This window comes from Podospora pseudoanserina, chromosome 2, assembly GCF_035222485.1.
Source record: "Podospora pseudoanserina strain CBS 124.78 chromosome 2, whole genome shotgun sequence".
Taxonomy (NCBI): domain Eukaryota; kingdom Fungi; phylum Ascomycota; class Sordariomycetes; order Sordariales; family Podosporaceae; genus Podospora; species Podospora pseudoanserina.
In genome coordinates, this window is record NC_085921.1 from 1,109,292 (window position 1) to 1,129,328 (window position 20,037).

Consider the following 20,037-nt stretch of genomic DNA (forward strand, 5'->3'; position numbering starts at 1 on the left):
TGGTTGAAAATATCTGCCCCGCAGTGGTTGATAACGATAACGGGCCATGGAGGGGCACAATCGTGGTGTCTCGGGATTGAAATTCAATGTCACCTTCACACATGGCATGTCTGAGATTTGTTCAGCCTATGAGAAGCATCAATTGAATAGTTGATGTTTTTGAGTCCAGTGGGTAACCTTCACAGAACAGACTGCTGACTATCGCCAGCCCTATACGTCCTCGAGAAGGTTGATCTGTAAGTCCCACCAGCAAACGGACAATCGAAAGAGCATACACCGTCATGACAATTTAAGAGTTTCGAATGTTTACTGAATTCTATTCCATTTGAGCGGGTAATAATTTGGCGGAAGGAAGCGATCACCAATACCGGCATCGACCGAGGAAAGGCACATTCGAGCGAGAGTAACTGCATTTGTGTCAAGTCCAGTGGAGTCGGTCATTCTTAGACCAACCGGCAATCAAGGCTGTTGGTCAGCACAATCACAAGCTTGAGAACAAAACAAACAAAAACCCGCCATGGCCCTCCCGATACAAGATCTTCCTGCCTGGGCCCGCCTCAACGATGTCTCCTTCGACAATGTCGAGGTAACCACCACCGTGGACAAGGGATACGGCGTGGTCAGCCAAAAGGACCTCGCTGCCCCTGAAGGCACCGTCGAGACCCCACAGCTGCTCGCTGTCCCCCACGACCTCATTCTCAACTCTCTGGCTGTCGAGGAACACGCAAAAGAAGACAAAGAGTTCAAACAGCTCCTAGAAGCCGTCGGACACCATGTAACCGTGATCCCCAAAACTTGACCTTCTGACACAGACGGCTGACAATAACGTAGCCACCCCGCGTCAACGTTCTGCTCTTCCTGCTTGTTCAGTTAGCGCGGAACTCCAGTCACGCCCATGTGGGTGTTTCCAATCCATGGACTCAGTACTTGCAGTTCCTGCCCAAGACAGTCTTGCTGCCTACCGTCTGGACCGAGGACGAAAGGCCACTGTTGAAAGGCACCTCACTGGAGGTGGCTGTGGGAGCAAAACTCAGAGCCCTCGACAATGAGTTTGAAATGATTCGAGAAGCCTCGTCTGATATCCCTTGCTGGAACGGCCTTCTTTGGCACAGTGGCACCGTCTCGCTCAAAGATTGGGTGCATCTCGACGCCCTCTATCGATCAAGATGCCTGGAGCTTCCCAAATCCGGAGAGTCAATGGTCCCCTGCATCGACATGATCAACCATTCGTCCGACCCAAGTGCCTACTACGACCAAAACTCCGACTACGAGGCAGTACTGTTACTTCGCCCGGGAGTGAGCATGTCCAAGGGTCAAGAAGTAACCATCAGTTACGGCGACACCAAGTCTGCAGCTGAGATGCTCTTTAGCTACGGCTTCATCGACCCCAAATCGACGTCCGAGAGCCTGGTACTCCCTCTGGCACCCTTTCCCGACGACCCATTGGCCAAGGCGAAGCTTGTCGCGTTTGGGAAAGCGCCCAAAGTCCACGTGGCTCGGGACAGCGGCAGTATCCGGTGGGACAGCAATTTTGCATATCTCAAGTGTGTCAACGAGGAGGACGGCCTGGACTTTCGCATCCTGCAGGACAACGAGGGAAACCAGCAGCTGCGCGTTTTCTGGCAAGATGAAGACGTTACAGATCAGATTTCCGAGTTCCAAAAACTAGTAGCCCAAACTCACCCCCTCCCCGAAGTCCTCAGACTTCGAGTTGCCGTCTCAGTTCAGGAGAACCTTGAGATCCATCTTGAGCAGCTCAAGTCGGAGCTTCCCCGCCACGACTCTTCGACAGTCAGAGAAGAATGTCTCAAGCATGGTCTGCTGCTCCGACAGATCGAAACGAGTCTATTGGAAGATGCCATCCAAGCGTTGGAACAAGAGGTGCGTCTCATTGCTTCCCTACCTGCAACATGGTGGTGATGCTGGTCTGGGAGAGCCAAGCTCACCGGCTATGGTAACCAATCGGGGCAGCTGCTAACCCAGTCATGCAGAAAAACTCGCTACTGGAAGCCGAAAACGTGGTGGCTTATCTCGGATCGATGGAGACTTCCAATTCGGACCTAGTCGGCGAAGAGGCGTCCAATGAGGCCGACGACTTCAGCTAATGGTTGCAGACGCACATCATCCTCCTGCTTCTTTCTGAGTGGTGTGTGGCCTCAGCAACATTCGTATGTCAATCGCCATCGAATGGTTTTGGCTTCTTGAGACGCGGCCTTACCGCACCAATCTCAGCATGGTTCACTTTTTGACAAATTCCTTCCACATATGCCGCTTTCTTTTTTGCACAGAATGCAGAGCTGCTTGAGCTATTCCGCACATCGCTACCTCTACGAAGTTGGCGAGAGTCAGCCTAGAGGGACTACATTGACTAACAAGGCAAAAGGTTCCTCATTGTCTCAGATGCAGCTTGGCTAAGGTCTCTTCAGCAAACTCGGCATAGGTTCTAATCTCGGATTCAGCATCCCGACAGTTCACGGACGCTATAGAAAGCTCTGGTTATTCTTGGAAGGATTTTGGAAGCGACAACAGCCAGAACAACGCTACCAAAAAGACAAGCTCAACACCGGCCCCCAACCGCCGCTATCAACAAGGTGTGCCTGGCGGTCAGGACTCTTGTCATACACAGCAGGCGTGGTTCGGCCCTGTCACCCCGGTGAGGACACGGCAGGAGAGCTTCTGGAAAAACCGGACGCATTTCTACAGCAAGGCACCTTTGCCTTGAATTTATTGACACACTCAAGGGTCGAATGCAGCCGCCTCCCATAAGAAAAAACAATCTCCACACGACATGGGGTATTTTGCCGGAAAGTCGATCTCAAAAAGAAGGCCACAACTATCCCCAAAATGCGGGGAAATCTTGGGACCCTCGCGAAGAACCGGACCTGTAACGGCTTTGATGCTCCCTCAGCCTTGGGGTTCTTTTTGTTAGTGCGGGGATGACGTTTAAACCGAAGCGCCGAATGGAATGGTTCAAACAGAAAGCTTCTTAATGCGCTAGTTGGGGATTGTTAAAATGTATGTAAGCGGCTGCTGTACAATCGACCGACTTGAAGATATATCGCCGACCTGTTATCCAATTCCATCATTCGAATGAAACAAGCCCGGCAGGGTTAACCATGGAGTGTTTGCCGGCTGATCGTTTGGAAAGAGACTTGATCATCGCTGTTTCAACCTGAGAAGAAGCTCATCTGTCAAGTTCCAAAGCGGGGGGAGATTCAACGCTTCTGTTTTCAAGGCATAGGTATTTGGGATTGGTTTGGGGTATTCGTACTTGGCTACGACACACAAGTCCTATGCCTCCAGGATAATAATCCCCTCTTTTGGACACCTTGTGCTGATATTAACAGGCACACAGACTTGGTCACTGTTCACCATGGCCTTTTGATCACCGCTTCGGGTGGCAAGGAGCGAAGCTGCTTGCAGTATAGCATGCTGATGCTGTGTGGCCATAGCTGTCATCACGCATGCTGTCGTCGTTATGATGAGCTTGACGAGGCTGGTCACACAGACGACAGCGATCGTGACGAGGTTCGCCTGCTCTCTCGCACTTGTCCCAACAAACAGTCTGGCAACTGCACAGAAACCTGGTCGGTAGTATCCCATCGTCGCAACGCCCAGGAACTTCGCAACGGCGGGTTGTGTCTGCCAAGAGAAGGCGTCCCACTTTCCAACTTTTGGGTCTGCCGAAGTGCTCATCAACAGTTGCAGTGGTGATCGCCAGCGTTTTCCAGTCTCTGCCAGTGAGAGTGGCCGACGTTAGCCTCAAAGTAGCAAAGGACAGCCAGTTGGAGAGTGGCAGAAAGGTTGTTAGGGCGTGGTTGGCAAAGTCTTGGGAGCTGTGCTCACCGTCCATGCCGCGCATTGTTTTCGGTGGCCATGGTTTTGCCATTGTCCATCACTTACCCCGGAACCTGCCAGAGCTGCTTACCATTTTGCCATGCGGCGTCCTCGTGATGCAGGACGGAGAAGGCCCCGGTTTCTGGGCTGACGGTAAGCGTACCATGGACACACTTCTCCATGATGCCATCATCACCTGGGTGGCCTATCTGAGCCCTTCTCGAGCATTGAAGTGACGAGTTTGAACGGATCTAGCCCCGTGGCCGACACAGCGAGTGACAGAAGAGGGTGGTGCCATTTTTTGATCTGGCACTTTCGAGTGGGTGTGGTCATCAGGAACAGGGGAATCTGTTTCCCCAGACTCAGTACGGAGCAGTGCTAGCCCGTTAACTCTCAGCTAACGCAATAGCCTCCCCCAGTGAGCAACCCCCCATCCCCCCTGCTCACCCCGGATTCCCCTCCATGTCCTGCTGGACCATGATTGGGGCTTTGAGGGCTGGGCGACGTTGGCAGGCCAGCCATCCAATGATTTGTCTGGATTTCCAACCCCTACAACCCTGCCACGCCGCTCCGGCCAAGGGTGCGCCTGGTTGCGAGTGCTGACCGACCGTTTCCATTTTTTCTCCGCAGATTCAATCGCATTTGGACTGGGCCAAGGTCGACCAGAGCCAGAGAGACCAGACTCCGCGTGGGCCGAAGTCCCCAACGTGCCAGCGGACGAGGGCCTGCAGCTTGGCTGTCCACGGCGCCTTTCCCTTTTTTCCCTCACCTCCCGGGCACACACACTCGTCCTGGCTTATCATCCCCCGTTCCGACTCTGGGCAGGGCATGTTGTCATTCATATTAAACCCACCCGCCCCGCCTGTCACGTCTCCCAATTCCCCCCTCTCGAATATAGATTTGCCTCTTTTTACTCTAGAATTCAAAATCTTTTGTCTGGTCCATCCATCAGTCAGTCCATGGTAAACGAGACACCTGCACTACGACGACAAAGCCACGGGGTCCGAGACAGCTGGTGAGGTCTACCCTGCTACTGATCGCATCGCCCGCACCTCCCGTTCAGCCATTCCGCGCCGCCCGCAGCCCGATACCACCGCCACCACCACTTCTACTCTCAGCAAAAAAAAAAATCATACCGCGACGTTTTTTTTTTGTTGTGTAACGGTATCACTGTGCGAATGAGAGGATATCGATAGGCTATTTATTTTTGTTGTTGAAGAAAGAACGAAAAGAAGAAGCAAACGAATTCAGGGGTTATTTTTTTGTCGACCAAAACACAGACAGCAAGCAATCAACAAGACCGCCAAAATGCCAGGAATTCTGCCTATGAAGGTCATCAAGGTGGGCACGAGCTCCCAGAGCCGTATTGCCCAGGCCTGCGACAGATGCCGCAGCAAGAAGATTCGCTGCGATGGCATTCGACCTTGCTGCTCGCAGTGCGCCAATGTTGGCTTTGAATGCCGCACCAGTGACAAGCTCAGCCGTCGTGCCTTTCCAAGAGGCTACACCGAGTCGCTCGAGGAGCGCGTCCGCGCCTTGGAGTCGGAGGTTAGGGAGTTGAAGGATCTGTTGGACGAGAAGGATGAGAAGATCGACATGTTGTCCAAGATGCACAGCAACCGACGGTCACCGGCGGAATCACCACACAGATCACCACCGCCAACCAGTGTGAGACTGGAGTCTAGCCCACCACCAAGGGAAGATACCTTCCGTGTCCAGGCCTCACCGTTGCTGCTCGGTGTTGAGAATTCGGATTCGTACTTCATGGGCGCGTCGAGCGGGCGGAGCTTCATTGGTTTGTGGCCGTCTTTGAGCAGACTTGCTTTCTTGCCATGTTTTGCTAACATGCCATCCAGAATCATGCAAGAGGAAGATGCAGGAGAATGGCAAGTCGTGTGCCGATTTCAATCCAGAAGCGTTCTTGCACATCCAGGGGTGCTATCCTCTCGCACAAAAACAACCATCGCCGCAGATGAGGGTTCCTCCACGGTTGTTCACCGACCGCTGCGTTAATGTTTACTTCCAGGAGTGGTCGCCCCTTTTCCCGGTCCTTCACAAGCCGACTTTTCTTCGCGTCTACGAGGAGTTTGTGGCGGACCCGGATAAGATCAAGAACAACCACAAGCTTGCGCAGCTGTACTTGGTCTTCGCGATCGCTGCGCTGTCGAGTGAACAACCAGATCTCGAGCAGATCGCGGCGTGTGAACAGCAGTGGCAGCGGGCCCTCGAGGCGATTCTCATGGATAATACCATGGTGACGCTTCAGTGCCTGTTGCTTGCTCTCATGTACTGCACCATTCGGGCTGACTACAAGAGGCTCCAGCACTACAAGGGCATTGCTGTTGGTTTGTCGCACCGGTTGGGACTCCACCAGAGCCAGAAACGGTTCTCGTTTGGTGTCTTGACAATCGAGACCCGTAAGAAGGTCTTTTGGTCGCTTTATATGCTTGATTGGTATGTTCATCAGTCTATCAATTCGCTCACAAGCACGTCACTGACCGGTCATAGCTTCTCTGCTGCCCTGCTCGGCCTCCCCAAGCTCCTCAAGGAAGAGGACATCCACTGCGAGTTCCCATCCGACACAGACGACGAATACGTCACGGAGAAGGGGTTCCAGCCGAGCCTTCCTGGCGAGGCGACCCGTTTGTCCAACGCGCTCGCCCTCTTCCGGGGATCCCGAGTGCTCGCAAAGGTGCTCGAGAAGATTTACCCTTCGGCCACCTCGCACGACCTGTCTCTCCAGCAAATGTCCGCTCTCGAGGCCGAGCTGGACGAGTGGTACAATAACCTGCCCCAGCACCTCAAACTCACCTTCAAGCAGGACAAGCCCTCGACCGACGTGACAGGCAGCCGGTCCCCTATCCTTGTAAGTTAGCGGACACTGCAAAATCCGATACCGCGTCGGTGCTCCACCGGTGCTAACCAGGTATCCAGGCCCTTGCATACTACTACATCCGAACCCTGATTTACCGCCCCGCAGTGACGTCTAGCCTGGGGCCCAAGGCGGCCCCGGCGCTGCTGTCGGTCGGCGAGTCGAGCAAGTGCATTATTCAGATTATTCAGCTGCTCGAGGAGCGGAGCCTGAGCTTTTCATTTTGCCTGAACAAGTACGACACGCTTATTCTCTGTGGCATGGTTTTGCTTTTTCAGACGTTGGACCTCAAGCCGGACAGCAAGGTGTTGAAGGACCACGAGAAGCTGGTCAACGCGGTGATCAAGGTGGTGGATAGGGCAAAAGCCCCGGGGTGCTATGACTTCAAGAGGGTGGCAGGGATGTTGATCGCGGTGGAGGAGCCGCCGGCGGTGGTGGTGCCAGCAGCAACGTCGCCCCCGCAGAGTTTGCCGACCCCGCCGAGGCAAAGCCCGGATTGTGCTGCTGCTCCGCATCAGTTGGGTCAGCAGCAACACCGAGCTTCACCCGGGGCTGCTCCGTCGCCGACGACGACCACGACGATCCACAAGACCATCAACAACAACAGTCAGCGGCACAGCATGAGCGAGACGGACCTGAGGATGCAGCAGGAGAAGTTGAGAAGAATCTCCATGCCGCAACCGCAACTGCAACAACACATCCAGCAAGCTCGGGATTTTTCCTCACGGACCCAAAGGGCGTCGTTTGACGGAGCAAGACCGCCGAATGTGCCTCTTCTTCAGAGAGATCAAAGGCTTAGCATGAGCAGCAGCCATGCGCACCACCCTCACAACATGATGGCACGGATCTCGACGCCGTCGTCGCCCGTGCAGGCCCGTCCTCCGCCGCAGAGCCTGATAAGCCAGGCGCAGATCTTTGCGCAGATGCAGAAGCACTCTGGGGCCAGCACGTCGGAGTGGCAGGCGCTGCTGACGAGCATTGAGGGGGATCATCTGAATGTGTATGATGCTATTTATGGGGGGCCGGGGTTGAGCATGGCTACTGCTGGAGACGCAAGTCCTGTGAGTGTGAGTGCTACTTCCGTGCCGACGGCGGGGGGGTGGTCGCCTGAGAGTTGGGATGTGACGGGGTTTAATTTGGGGGATTTCGGTGGGGACAAAACGGTGGTGGGCATGGGACGGCGCAGAGTGTGTTGAGTTTGCCGAGCGAGGATAGTTTGAGTTGTAGTGAGGCTGAGATGGGCGGGCCGCCGGGGGGATGAGGTTGGATGGGTTGGGGATTTTGGGGGGGGGGGTTTGATGGGAGGGGGGTTGTTCGGTTGCTGGGGAGGGTATTTGGTTGATGGGTTGGAGTTTGGAATCTGATGTATAGGTATCTTGACTTTTTGACGAGTTTCAAGGGCGTGGAGTATTGGAGTTGGGTTTGGTATTTATTCTCGGTTGGGGGGCGAGGGACCTGGAATTGGGCTTGGATACCGACGGTACCGGCTGGAGTTTTCGATAGTCATTCATCATCGGGTGGTATTTGGTTCTATGATGACAGGTTGCAAAGCTTGCATTTGTTGGATCTTTTCGGTGGGGGGATGGGGGGATGGTGGTGTTTATATTAACGCTCGCTTTGTTTTTTTTTTTTTTTTTTTTTCTTTTTTGAGCGGATGGATATTATGGTCTTTTTTGGGGATTCTTGGGGTTTATATGGTTCAACATATGGTTATTTTAGTTACAGACGGATTTTTGGTCAGTTAGTATAGCGGGATTTTAGCTATCAATGAATGGAGTCAAAAGCATTCATACACATCCAGTTGTGACCGATCATGGTAGAGGTTGAGTTGAGCTTCCCCCTTGAGACATGCGTCGAGTGTTGTGAGACACCAAGAACACCAAGACATGGACAAGAATGGTCTGGTCTCCGATAAGAAATCCGAATAGCCTCTTCCCTTTGGCGGTGCATTTACGATAGCCGCCAGAGCCCAAGCCTGTGGGCATCGTTGCGCACCTTGCCTAATCCATCTCACGCGACAGGGTGACAGGTCGCCATCAGACCACCGCTGATGAGCACATTTTTGATCGGAGAGAGATTTAGTCAGCTCGGGGCTAGTAACTTTAGCGGGGATCCATAAAAGATGCCAGCCGGGGGTTCTCGTTCGGGATGCTCGCTGTTTGGGAATTCTTGTTGGGATTCGGGGATCTGTTGTGGTGTGGAGAGATCAGGGTTTGCGAGTCAGTTACCTGCAGGTTGGATCTGGGGATGGGAGGAAGACCCAGAAGGGCCGGGAAGGGAGGGGGGTGAGGGAGGTCCACATTCTTATTCGGAATACCGAAGGATGGATAAGCCTTGATGATTGATGGTCGTTTGCTAACCCTACGATGTGGCCGGGGGATCGTGACTGGTGGCATGGGGCCTGGCTTTTAGGTGGTGGTTATGCTACGTGGTCTGTTTGATGAAATGAGGGGAGAGTTCGTGGTGGATTATTGTGTTGGTGTGTATGGGGAGAGCGAGCTTGAACAGCTGATGACGATAAGAGTGACGAGGACAGGTGCTGCCATGGAAAACCCTACACGGGAAACAGCTGAATGCCGATGCTGGGAAGCACCCAAAACGAGTTTGCCTCCCCCTTTTTGGCCAATTTTATGGAATCTGGGGTTTGTGTGGGCACGTGGGGAAGGAGGAGGTTTCGAACGAGGTTGTTGGAGTCTGGACGGAGAAACAGGTACCGTGGGTTTGATACAGGCTTCTTCCATGGGATGTTGGGAGGGATATGAAGTTGGGCGTTATACAGTATGATCACTTTCTCGTGTTGACATTGAGTGAGTATAATCGTTACGTCTATTGATTGCCCTCGTGACCAATCTATCAAGAAAGAAAAGAGAAATTCTAGGGGGGCCATTACCCCCCCCCCCATACCACAACGTATTTTTCTCATTGTATGATCAATATCGAAGTGAATTTTTTGCCTTACAAATTACAGTATATACTTTATGTTTAAAAATGTTGTGGTTAATATACTACCGTAGTGTTAATGCCCGATACCTACACCCCAATACAAGCCTTCCACCTCAAACCACCTACCCCCAGGCCTTCAATTGTCGGGTCTTCATTTGCAAGTCATGAGCGTTGATGTGGTTGATTATAATGTGCGAGGCTCAGGGACCATATATAACCCTAACCCCATGGGGGGTAATCCCCCCCTAGAATTTCTCAAAAACATCGGTTGCAATATCGGAATGTGGGCGTTCTTCCGTCTCTTGCACTGTACCTACATGCGTATATACGCCGTACATCGACGGACATATGCTGCGATGCGTCGACACATAAGCGACTCCAACAATTCTCTGCCGCTTTCTTGGAGGTAATCATCTGTAGTTGGCTCGTTTAAGCTGCGGTTGTACCGCATGGCTGGCTCGTCCACAATGTATGCCCGTCATGCGACGCAAATCCGATAGCCGTCTGCGACGCTGGACGGTAGGGTGAGCACCTTATTATAGAGTGCCAAAGACTTCAGGCTGAATAGGCTCGCCTCGCGAGCGGGTGTGACCTAAGTGTGTTTAAAGATATTTTGGAGATGGGGTGACCAGAAGTTGGAGGCGAGTGTCGGTAGCAATGATCAGTGTGTCAGTCAACCCGCAAACTGCCGAGATCTTCAGGGCATAGCTACCTAAGATCACCTCTTTGTAGCCTTCGGAGCATTCACCACAGTAGGATATGATACTCATTACAGAACTTGGAAAAAGGATGCAAATCCCGCAAAAATCCGATCTGATCTGATCTTGTGCCCCGCCCTCCGGAAACCGGAACGCGTACCTAGCGCCAGGTGGATGGAACGGCCGCAAAAACGGCGTGGAGGCGGCCATCGCACCGGGATTTAAGGTGGATACTAGGTCCGGTACCTCCGGCCGCTAACAGCGGTTGGGCGCAGTTGCACCAGCGGCGGAAGCTCCGCCTTGGCAGCTAAGACAAGTTGCCGCCGCCGGCTCGGGATCCACCAAGAACCCGCCCCGAATGCGACCGTGTTTCCTGCTGGCTGGGTATGTACGACTCCACTTGCTTGCGACGACGACGAGGCGTGGATTGCATCACTCTGGATATCCATTAAGACCTCACAGTTTCAGTATTGCTTTTGACGACGTGACGTTGAACTAGAGTTCAGCTGCCAACTGCAATTCACTCAACCGGTCTCATCTGATCAGCTTACACCACATCTCACCATCAACTAGCACACTACAACCCCCTTGAGCAACATGACAGCAGAAGAGATCCTCAACGACAACACCAAACCCCCATCCCCCTTCCCCCTTGAGAAACCCCCAACCCACCACCATTCCAACCACCACGCCGCGAAACCAACCCCCCAAATCATCGCCCACCGCGGCTACAAAGCCCTCTACCCAGAAAACTCCATGCTTGCCATCCAAGAAGCCATAAAAGCAGGCGCCCACGCCATCGAGACAGACGTTCACGAATCAAAAGATGGAGTCGTAGTTCTATCCCACGTACGTCTCACCCCCCCACCCCCTCCCCTTCCACATCAAACACTAACCCTCCCTCCCCCCTTTAGGACCCAACCCTAAACCGCTGCTTCTCCCTCCCCCCCAAAATCTCCACCTGCACCTGGCCCTACCTCTCCACCCTCCGTACCACCACCCCCCCTCACGTCCCCTTGGCTCGCCTCTCCGATTTGTTAAACTACCTCTCAACCCCCGATCTGTCCCACATTTGGGTATTGCTAGACATCAAAACAGACGACGACCCCAACCTCACACTTGTGCCCTCCATCGCAACCACTATCGCCTCGAACCCACCGCCAGAAGGAGCCTCCTGGACGTGGCAGGAGAGGATTGTGCTTGGGGGGTGGAATGAGAATTACTTGAGGGCGTTGGGGGAGGAGCTCCCTGGTTTCAGGAGGGCGTATATTGGCTTCTCGCTGCTGTACGCAAAGAGGTTTTTGGATGACGAGAAATGGGCGGGGGTGCAGTTTAATCTGTTGCAGCAGGCGGTTGTGGGGCCGTTTGGGAGGGGATTTGTGCAGAGGGTGAAAAGGGCGAGGACGGAGAGGAGGTTGTGGGTCTGGACGGTGAACGATGAACGGTGGATGCGGTGGGCGTGGAGGAAGGGGGTGGATGGGGTTGTGACGGATGAGGTTGGGTTGTTGAAGAGGGTGCTGGATGGGGATGAGGACAGGGGGAGGGGAAGGGGTGACGGTGGGGATGTATATCAAGGCGGCGATGATACAGGCTTTGACGTTGGTTTTGGTGGTGGTTATATGGGGAAGGTTGAGGAAGGTGGGGAGGGTAATTGGAGGGGAGGTGAAGAGGGAGCAGGCGAAGGGGAAGAATTGATTTGAAAGGTGGTTTGTCAGTTTGTGCTGGAAAGGGTGTCCATTCTGGGGGTGGGGCATATAACAAGGATACTTATCTGGGACCGGCGGGCTGGTTTCTTTGCGGGGGCCATCACAGCCCTATGGACCCGTAAACAGGGCGTGATGGATACGTTTGTGTCGAGATGGGAGGGTCAGGGCGTTTTATGAGGATAATTCAGTAGTCATAGCGTGCGGGTGAGCGGGATCGTGTGGGCGGTTATGGAGATTCGGGGTCGGGTGGGATTCCATTGATTGATTATGATACGGAGCTGTACACAGCGAGTGTTTCGAGTCCTCCAATGTTGTTTTGTGTTGGAGGCCATCCTGATAGATGTAATCTTTAATCTCCTCTATTGAACTATCAAGGTGTTTGAGCAGGAGCGAGTGACAGCATGCTGAAACTGGGTGGTGACTGAGACAGGCAGTGTTGGCAGCCTTGCTTCAAAGAAATAAGATGGAATGGTTTCAACAATGGTGTACAACAAACGTAAAAGGCGGGCACTTTCCATTCGAGTCTCAGGTGTCCAAGGTACAAGTAGAAAAGCGCAGCCATTCCTGCTACATTTTACTAGTGGACATCAAAAAGAAGCCATTCACGAACCCAGTCCCTATTTTGACCATCACTCGAATCTTGTAATATTCTCTAACTTAGTTTCCCAACATGAAACTGTTCTCCTTTTCGAAGGGTCCCAGAACGCAAACATGCATTGCGAAGTCTACGACCTCTGACGGGAAGCTGTGCAGGTTGCCTGCGGTGGAAGGGGGAAGGAAGTCTTTGCTGCAACCATACATGGTAAGTCGCCGTATTGCAATCCCCGGATCGCTGCAGAAAGGCCTTGCTACTAACAACCTTCAGTGCCTTCAGGAGAACAGACAAGAATGTCGACGGTGGCCGTTGCGCTCGGGAGATCCCCTGGTACTGGTGTTATTGCAGAGCTCATCAGTACCAGATGTACAAGAACATGCAAGTGAAGGATGAGCTGGATCGCGGTGCTCGAGCTCAGCAAGCAGACGAGGCCCCGGATCGTACAGCTAAGCAAACGAACGACGAGCGTAATCGCATATTCACCCCCCTGAAAAGCCACTTAGATCGCATACTTTCTCCCTTAGAAAGCCACTTAACGGACGAGGAGCGAATGCGGGGATTTCGCTCGCAAATCTTGGGGGGCTGGAATCGCCCAGCTCAGGGTCAACAAACTCATGAGGGGCTGAGAGAAGTTTGCTTCCGCTGTTTCTTAGACAAGGCCCTCGATATATCCATCACAGGGGTCCCGCACCTTATCCTTCCTTGATCGCGACTGTGGTCAGCACTGTGAGAGAACTGGCAAGAATCAAGTGATATTTCCTCATGCGCAGAAAAAGAGGCAGTCAGTCAGAACCCGGTGGTCGAGAAGCCCGTTATGGGAGCCGGTATTGTCTGGAGCATGACAACAGGTCGACATACAGTCTGTAGGGGCGAGTAAGAAGCAGCAACAGGTCGACCTTATCTTGTACATAGAATATAGCTGGACGCTGAGCTGGGTGGGATCGGAATTGAGAACAGTTGATAGAGCCAGCAGAAACCAGGTCTTGTTGAGGTATCCTCATAGAATGTATACTTGCAGTACGGGTGTTGGCATCTGATGAGAGCGACACGCAATGAATGGGCCATGACTGGAATATAGAGGATAAATCGCTAGTTAATATCCAGAGATTGTACGCTGCCACTGAACAGAATCACACAGCTCAGGTAATGACCGGCTATTGTAGTCCAGACAATTCCGCGCACCTGATGGATGGCTCCAGTGCATGCTGCTGCTAGGTATGACAGGTATCAGTTATGGCCAGGCTCGATGCAAACAACTCCAATCACCATTTTCAACTCAACCACGATCATGAGCTCAAGTCTCACCAGCCACAATCACACATGTATGAATAGATCGTCACATCGCAGTTCGGACGAATTCTAGAACCCGGCCCGCCCAGCTCCCGCTACAGCGCCTTCCCGCACCGCCCCACTCCAAATCCTCCCTAAAAGAGCTTATCTCCGGGTGACGAGCCAAGGCGGCGGGCTGCTGACGTAGCTGGCCGACAGCCTTCATGAGACACCTCGGATTTTGGAACCCGCATCCGGCCGCGGCACTTCTGTTTTTATACAAAATAACAACGATCTGTCATTTTGCTTTATTTGCTTGATATCGCTCTCTTGTCCTTTTTTTGTTGCAGATCGACCTTGAATTTCTGACAATAGCTCCAGGCCATGGACGAGTACTCGGGCGGAACACCGGAAGCTGACCATCTCTGCGTCTTGGTCCACGGGGTATGTCCTGTCAATGGCGCATTAGCCTCAAGTTAAATCAGCTGCTAATTTTTGTTGCGCAGCTATGGGGGAACCCGAACCACATGAAAAACGTCGCCAAAGCCCTTCGCGATCAATTTCCCCCAAATAAGCTGCGTATCCTCGTCGCAAAGCGCAACAGCGGCTCCTTTACCTACGATGGGATCGAACTCGGTGGCGAGCGCGTGTGTTTGGAGATTGAGGAGGAGCTGGCGTTGATCAAGAGCAAGGGTGGAACTATCAAGAAGATAAGCATCGCTGGCTACTCATTAGGTGGACTTGTCGCAAGATATGCCATCGGGCTGCTTCATGCGCGGGGTGTTCTGGATGACCTCGAGTGCAAGGTATGATGGCCAGCCACCTCGATTGATGCAACCGACCCAATGCTAACCTGATCCCTAGAATTTCACAGCTTTCGCGAGCCCTTTCCTGGGAGTACGAGCCCCTTTGAGAGGTTGGTCAGACAGGATATGGAACAGCCTGGGCGCACGAACACTCTGCATGTCTGGGAGGCAACTCTTTGGCATTGACGAATTCCGTGACACGGGCAAGCCTCTTGTTGCTGTTCTCGCAGATCCAAAGTCGATCTTCATGGCCGGTCTGGCCCGATTTCAACGACGCACGCTCTACACCAACATTGTAAATGACAGAAGCGCCGTTCATTACACGACGGGGATCACGAAAACGGATCCATATGTGGACATGTCAAAAATCAAGACCAACCCTTTACCAGGCTACGACGGTGTCATTCTCGATCCAAAGAACCCAGTGTCCCCCGCCGCGCCCAGAGACCCAGAACCGCTGATGCAATCAGTCGAGAAGTGGGCAAAGCGAGTCCCAATCATCGCGACAATAGTCGTCTTCGTCCCCGTTGCGCTCCTAGCCTTCTTCACCAACGCCGCCATCCAAACAGTCCGCTCGTCTCAGCGTGTAAAACTCCACGAGAGTGGAATGGCTGGTATCAAAATAGAAGGCTACAGAGTCAACCTCTGGATCAAGGAAATGCGCGAAGCTGTCGAGGACACCTACGAGAACATCAATAACTCGCAAACTCAACAATACTTGGGATTGTCGGAGGATGACGATGACAACAGCTCGGAAGATAGGCACCTGCTTTCGCTGGAGAGGAAACAGTCGCACCCGCATTTCCCTACGTTGGCGCTGGCACCGTATCAGTTTTCTGCTATTCAGGCGTTGGATAAGCTTGGGTGGAGAAAGTATCCGGTTTGGATACACAATGCGAGGCATAGTCATGCGGCGATCATTGTGAGGATGGATAAGAAGGGGTTTGAGGAGGGGTGGGTTGTTTTGCGGCATTGGGCGAGGGATGAATTTTTGGCTTGAGTAGAGAATACCCAGGTGGAATTTTGAATTGGTTTTTTTGTTTGGGATATTTAATGGTATAGAGAGCGGGAGTTTGAGAGGTAGTATTGTTTTAGCGATGTTTGGAGAAGGGTTGGATATATATTACTTCGAGATTCTTTTGTTGGGTATGTTTTTTATTGTCTCATACCCATCAGTAGAAACATGCTTCTGTTTTCTTGCATGCAAGCCTCTCAGCAATGATCGGGGTGGGGGGAGGGGGTGGAAGGCTGTTTGCGCAGGAGGTTGTTGGGTTTGTTTACATGAGAGTGTTGTAAGTTGGCACAGATGCCGCTAAACTAAGAATAAATAATGATTAAAGATGTAGTACAGTTTTGCTTGTGATGATGTTTGTCGAGGCTCAGATGGGGGCCTGATAATACAGAAGTCGATGCGATGAATCCTCGAGGAGTCGGGATGACGTTAATAATACAACAAGACGAACATCGGTCAGTCTCGGTTAGAGCACCTTTATAAGCATCTTTCTTATCTTGCAATAAAACGAACCGCTTTAGTAACCCACCACTAAAGGAATGAATCACGGCGTTATCCCTGAGAAGTTGTCTCCAGGAAGAAATCTGGCCCTCCTCCAATACCCCAAGCATGCATCCTCAGTCTCCTAAACATGCATCAGTCATGGTCCAGAGCCAGACATACGAAATAAGAGGTGGACCCGGGTTTTTCCATTTGGTTATTGCCATAAGTTAATCTGAGAGACAGAACCGGACAAACTAAGCTTTGGTGTGCCTAGGGGCGGGTGAGCGAGAGACAGAAAGAAGTTTTCATTGAAAATCCTCAACACCACTCCGCACTTCCCTAGGTAAGGTAACGCAGGGTGAATGTGTCTATGGGCAGGTTATCCTGTTTGCCGACCGGCTTATCATATCGAGCACATGCAACCGCAGGTGGTGGGAATGAAGCGCAAGTGGTGATGAAAGTTGGAGTTGCTCCACTTATCTTGAGAGTTTGATAAAGTCGACGTCAAGTTGGGATGAAGACGATATCGATCTGAGTTTGGGGATAAAGGTGAAAAAATATGGGGAAGGGGGATGATAAGTGAATATATGGGATGTTGCCCCCGAGGACGTCTCATGACTACCCTAACCCCCTTGACGTGGGTGGTCGCTTCCAAATTACTGACAAGACAAGGGAAGTACTTGGTTTGAGTTTTTTAAGGGTTATCCTAGTTCGAGAATATCAGTCTCTATAGCTAGAAATAATAGATTTGGAGGAATAGAGATTAAAGTAAATACTTGTAAAGATGAAAAGTGTTGAGAGGAGGGATTTTGATTTAGGGGGGTTATATACATTGCGACATCTTCTAGACAGGATCAACACGAAGTTCTCTATACCAAAAAGTGTCCCCGATTTGGATAATTAACGCAAGAGTGCAGGATTACTGAAGAGGATTGGCCAACATTTTGTTTTCTCTCACCATTCAGTCTCCTTCAGAATCACTCGATCAACTGGTCTTATCTTACATAAGTATCAATAAAAAAATCACTAGCTTATGCAGCTTGTGCGACGCTGCCCTGACCAGCGCAAACCACCTGCCGCATAGCATTGCGCTGTTGTCGCATCGAAATCGTGAACTCAACCCCACTCCCCCACCCAGTAAGATTCCCGCTGTTGCAGATCGCCACGTGGGCTTGACGCTAGACCTCTCTGGTACTAGCGCCAGCAAACACTACAAACCCAACAGCTTGGTGCAGATTTGCGCCACTTTTTCTGGGCCAATCAGAAAACAACCAAAAAGCACAAGAGCTCCCTCAATTTAACAACCTCAACGCGTCTCCAATTCACCATTGTGGCTGCAGCTTGTTCACGGCTTCAAACTTGGCAACCAAACCACCACCACCACCACCACCACCACTAACAACAACAACAACAACAACAGCAACAACAACAACAACAGTTGTAAACATGAGGACGTCGCGCGTGGCTAGGGAGACCGCACGGCTCTTTGAGACTGCGGCCTCGACTTCAACACCGCTCCGGCGTTCATCCAGAACCTCGACTTTGGCCGCGCGATTCTCTTACAATACCAACGCCAGCCCCGGCACAGCTATGACAAAGGTCGAAGAAAGCGACGTCGAAGTCGACGATGACGTCAAACTATCCTTTGGTTCAGATATTGAAGATGCGATCACGACAACCAGAGCGGCCAAGCGCCAACGCACCGCGACCACAGCAGTCACCACACAAACCATAAACTCTTCGCCTCACCGGCGAACCACCAGAGTAAGGGCAGAGCGCACGGCTGTCAAATCTGAAGCCGGCTCCGATTCCGACTTTCTCTCTTCCCTCTCCGACAACGAGGACATCAAGACCGCCATCAAGGAAGAGTCCAAGCCCGTCGTGCCCCGCGGCCGCGCTCAAAAACCAGCCCGCCAAGTCACTTCCCCGTCCGGCACGACCACCATAACCCCACCTTCCGATTGGGAGGATGTTTACAACCTCGTCAAAGAGATGCGCATCAACGGCCCAGCCGCCAATGCCGCGGTTGATACAATGGGCTGTGAGCGCCTTGCCGACCCCTCCTCTACAGTCAAAGACCGCCGCTTTCACACACTTGTTGCGTTGATGCTTTCCTCCCAGACCAAGGATACCGTCAATGCTGAAGCGATGAAGCGTCTTCATACCGAACTCCCGCCGTTCGAGCCTGGTGCACCAGCTGGTTTGAACCTCAATAACATGCTCCACTGCCCCCCTGCCGTTCTGAACGAGCTCATTGGCAAAGTCGGCTTTCACAACAACAAGACAAAGTACCTACTTCAAACGGCGCAGATTTTGAAGGACAAGTTCAACGGGGATATCCCGCCTACGATTGAGGGGTTGGTGTCACTGCCAGGTGTAGGGCCCAAGATGGCGCATTTGTGCATGAGTGCCGAGAATGGATGGAACAGAGTGGAGGGCATTGGTGTCGATGTTCACGTCCACCGGATCACTAACTACTGGGGGTGGAATGGACCTAAAGAGACCAAGACACCAGAGGAGACGAGAATGGCGCTGCAGAGCTGGCTGCCCAAGGACAAGTGGAAGGAGATCAACTGGTTGTTGGTTGGACTAGGGCAGAGTGTCTGCTTGCCCGTTGGGAGAAGATGTGGAGACTGTGAGGTTGGATTGAAGGGGCTGTGCAAGGCGGCGGATAGGAAGAAGGTGAACGAGGGAAAGAAGAGAAGGGAGGGGGTAAAGAAGGAGGAGGAGTTGGTTGAGAAGATTGAGATCAAGGGGGATAATGAGGGTGGAACGGCGACTAAGAGAGAGCAGCAAAGGGTGGTCAAAATGGAGGTTGTGGATGAGGGGATGCCCCCGCCGCCGAGCGATACCCAACCCGAGCCGACGCCACAACCTGATCCCGAGTCGAACGTTGCCATCCCCTCCGTCGAGCAGGACGTTAAGCCCATCATCAAGGATGAAGAGGATGTTGAGATGGCGCGCAGCGTGCCTGTCAAAACTGACGGCGATGATCTCGATGAGGACATGGTCAAGAAAGAGGAGGAGGATGCCGTCAGAATCGATCAGTCGAGCCATCAACCGGAGGACGTCGAAATGAGCGATAGCCCCGAGGTCAAAGTCGGGATCAAGCCCGAGTCCCGAAGACGCCGTCGTATCCCCGCTGCGATCCCCTCCCGAGGCCAATCTGAAGACCCCCCGTTGGAGGAATTCGATGCCGAAGTCAAGGCCGAGGTAAAGCCCGAACTCCTCACACGCCGAGTCCGCATCCCGGCTCACATACCTTCTAGCCACGAGCCCGAGGTCAAGGTCGAAGTCAAGACTGACTTTGACAGAAGAGTCCGCATTCCGGCTCGTGTTCCCGCTGGGAATGAGTGTGACGATGAGGAGGCCGAGGTCAAAACCGAGATTAAGCCTGAACCGTTTTCCCGACGAGCTCGCATCCCTGCCCATATCCCAGAGCGAGAATCATCGCCCGAGGTTAAAGTTGAGGTGAAGACGGAACCTACTCGAAGACAGTCTAGGATTCCGGCGCGTGTTTCTGGGAGAAGTGAGGAGGTGAAGGGCGAGCCGGATGTTAAAGAGGAGGATTCTTAGTATGAGTCTGACTATGACTTTCGGTTTGCCTCTAGCCCCGACTTGGACTCTGATGAAGATGGGGATGAGCAAAAGCCGGTCATCAAAGATGAGGATCTCGGCTTCGATGACGATGAGCAAAAGTCAGTCATCAAGGATGAGGATTCCGACTCGGGCTACGTCTTTGCCGCTCACTTTGAAGAAGAGTTGCCCTCTGTCAAGGATGAGGACTCTGACTCGGGCTATGGATTTGACTCGCAT

General features: G+C 52.5%; 6 protein-coding genes across 6 annotated transcripts; 5 read left to right on the forward strand and 1 right to left on the reverse strand.

Moving 5' to 3' along the window:
- The first annotated feature begins 98 nt into the window (after positions 1-98).
- Positions 99-3,368, forward strand: QC764_202130 (uncharacterized protein). Its single transcript, XM_062943913.1, has 4 exons — positions 99-775; positions 832-1,881; positions 1,992-3,241; positions 3,348-3,368. The coding sequence occupies exons 1-3, from the start codon at positions 518-520 to the stop codon at positions 2,103-2,105; spliced, it is 1,422 nt and encodes a 473-aa protein (XP_062802682.1). The 5' UTR covers positions 99-517; the 3' UTR covers positions 2,106-3,241; positions 3,348-3,368.
- Positions 3,247-4,223, reverse strand: QC764_0032440 (uncharacterized protein). The gene is made up of 2 exons (XM_062940205.1): positions 3,929-4,223; positions 3,247-3,734 (listed from the first exon to the last, which is right to left on the reverse strand). The coding sequence occupies exons 1-2, from the start codon at positions 4,017-4,019 to the stop codon at positions 3,292-3,294; spliced, it is 534 nt and encodes a 177-aa protein (XP_062802683.1). The 5' UTR covers positions 4,020-4,223; the 3' UTR covers positions 3,247-3,291.
- A 129-nt stretch (positions 4,224-4,352) lies between these two features.
- On the forward strand, positions 4,353-8,509 carry CAT8 (DNA-binding transcription factor cat8). The gene is made up of 3 exons (XM_062943914.1): positions 4,353-5,632; positions 5,694-6,703; positions 6,772-8,509. Exons 1-3 carry the CDS (start codon positions 5,146-5,148, stop codon positions 7,903-7,905), a joined length of 2,631 nt encoding a protein of 876 aa, XP_062802684.1. The 5' UTR covers positions 4,353-5,145; the 3' UTR covers positions 7,906-8,509.
- A 1,799-nt stretch (positions 8,510-10,308) lies between these two features.
- On the forward strand, positions 10,309-12,340 carry QC764_202150 (uncharacterized protein). The gene is made up of 2 exons (XM_062943915.1): positions 10,309-11,199; positions 11,265-12,340. Exons 1-2 carry the CDS (start codon positions 10,948-10,950, stop codon positions 12,048-12,050), a joined length of 1,038 nt encoding a protein of 345 aa, XP_062802685.1. The 5' UTR covers positions 10,309-10,947; the 3' UTR covers positions 12,051-12,340.
- A 1,791-nt stretch (positions 12,341-14,131) lies between these two features.
- Positions 14,132-15,954, forward strand: QC764_202160 (uncharacterized protein). The gene is made up of 3 exons (XM_062943916.1): positions 14,132-14,364; positions 14,427-14,726; positions 14,785-15,954. The coding sequence occupies exons 1-3, from the start codon at positions 14,305-14,307 to the stop codon at positions 15,724-15,726; spliced, it is 1,302 nt and encodes a 433-aa protein (XP_062802686.1). The 5' UTR covers positions 14,132-14,304; the 3' UTR covers positions 15,727-15,954.
- Positions 15,955-17,667: 1,713 nt separating this feature from the next.
- NTH1_1 (alpha,alpha-trehalase nth1) lies at positions 17,668-19,526 on the forward strand (the record flags this gene model as incomplete). Its single annotated transcript, XM_062943917.1, has 2 exons — positions 17,668-19,434; positions 19,491-19,526. 2 exons carry the CDS (start codon positions 17,668-17,670, stop codon positions 19,524-19,526), a joined length of 1,803 nt encoding a protein of 600 aa, XP_062802687.1.
- Positions 19,527-20,037: the final 511 nt, after the last annotated feature.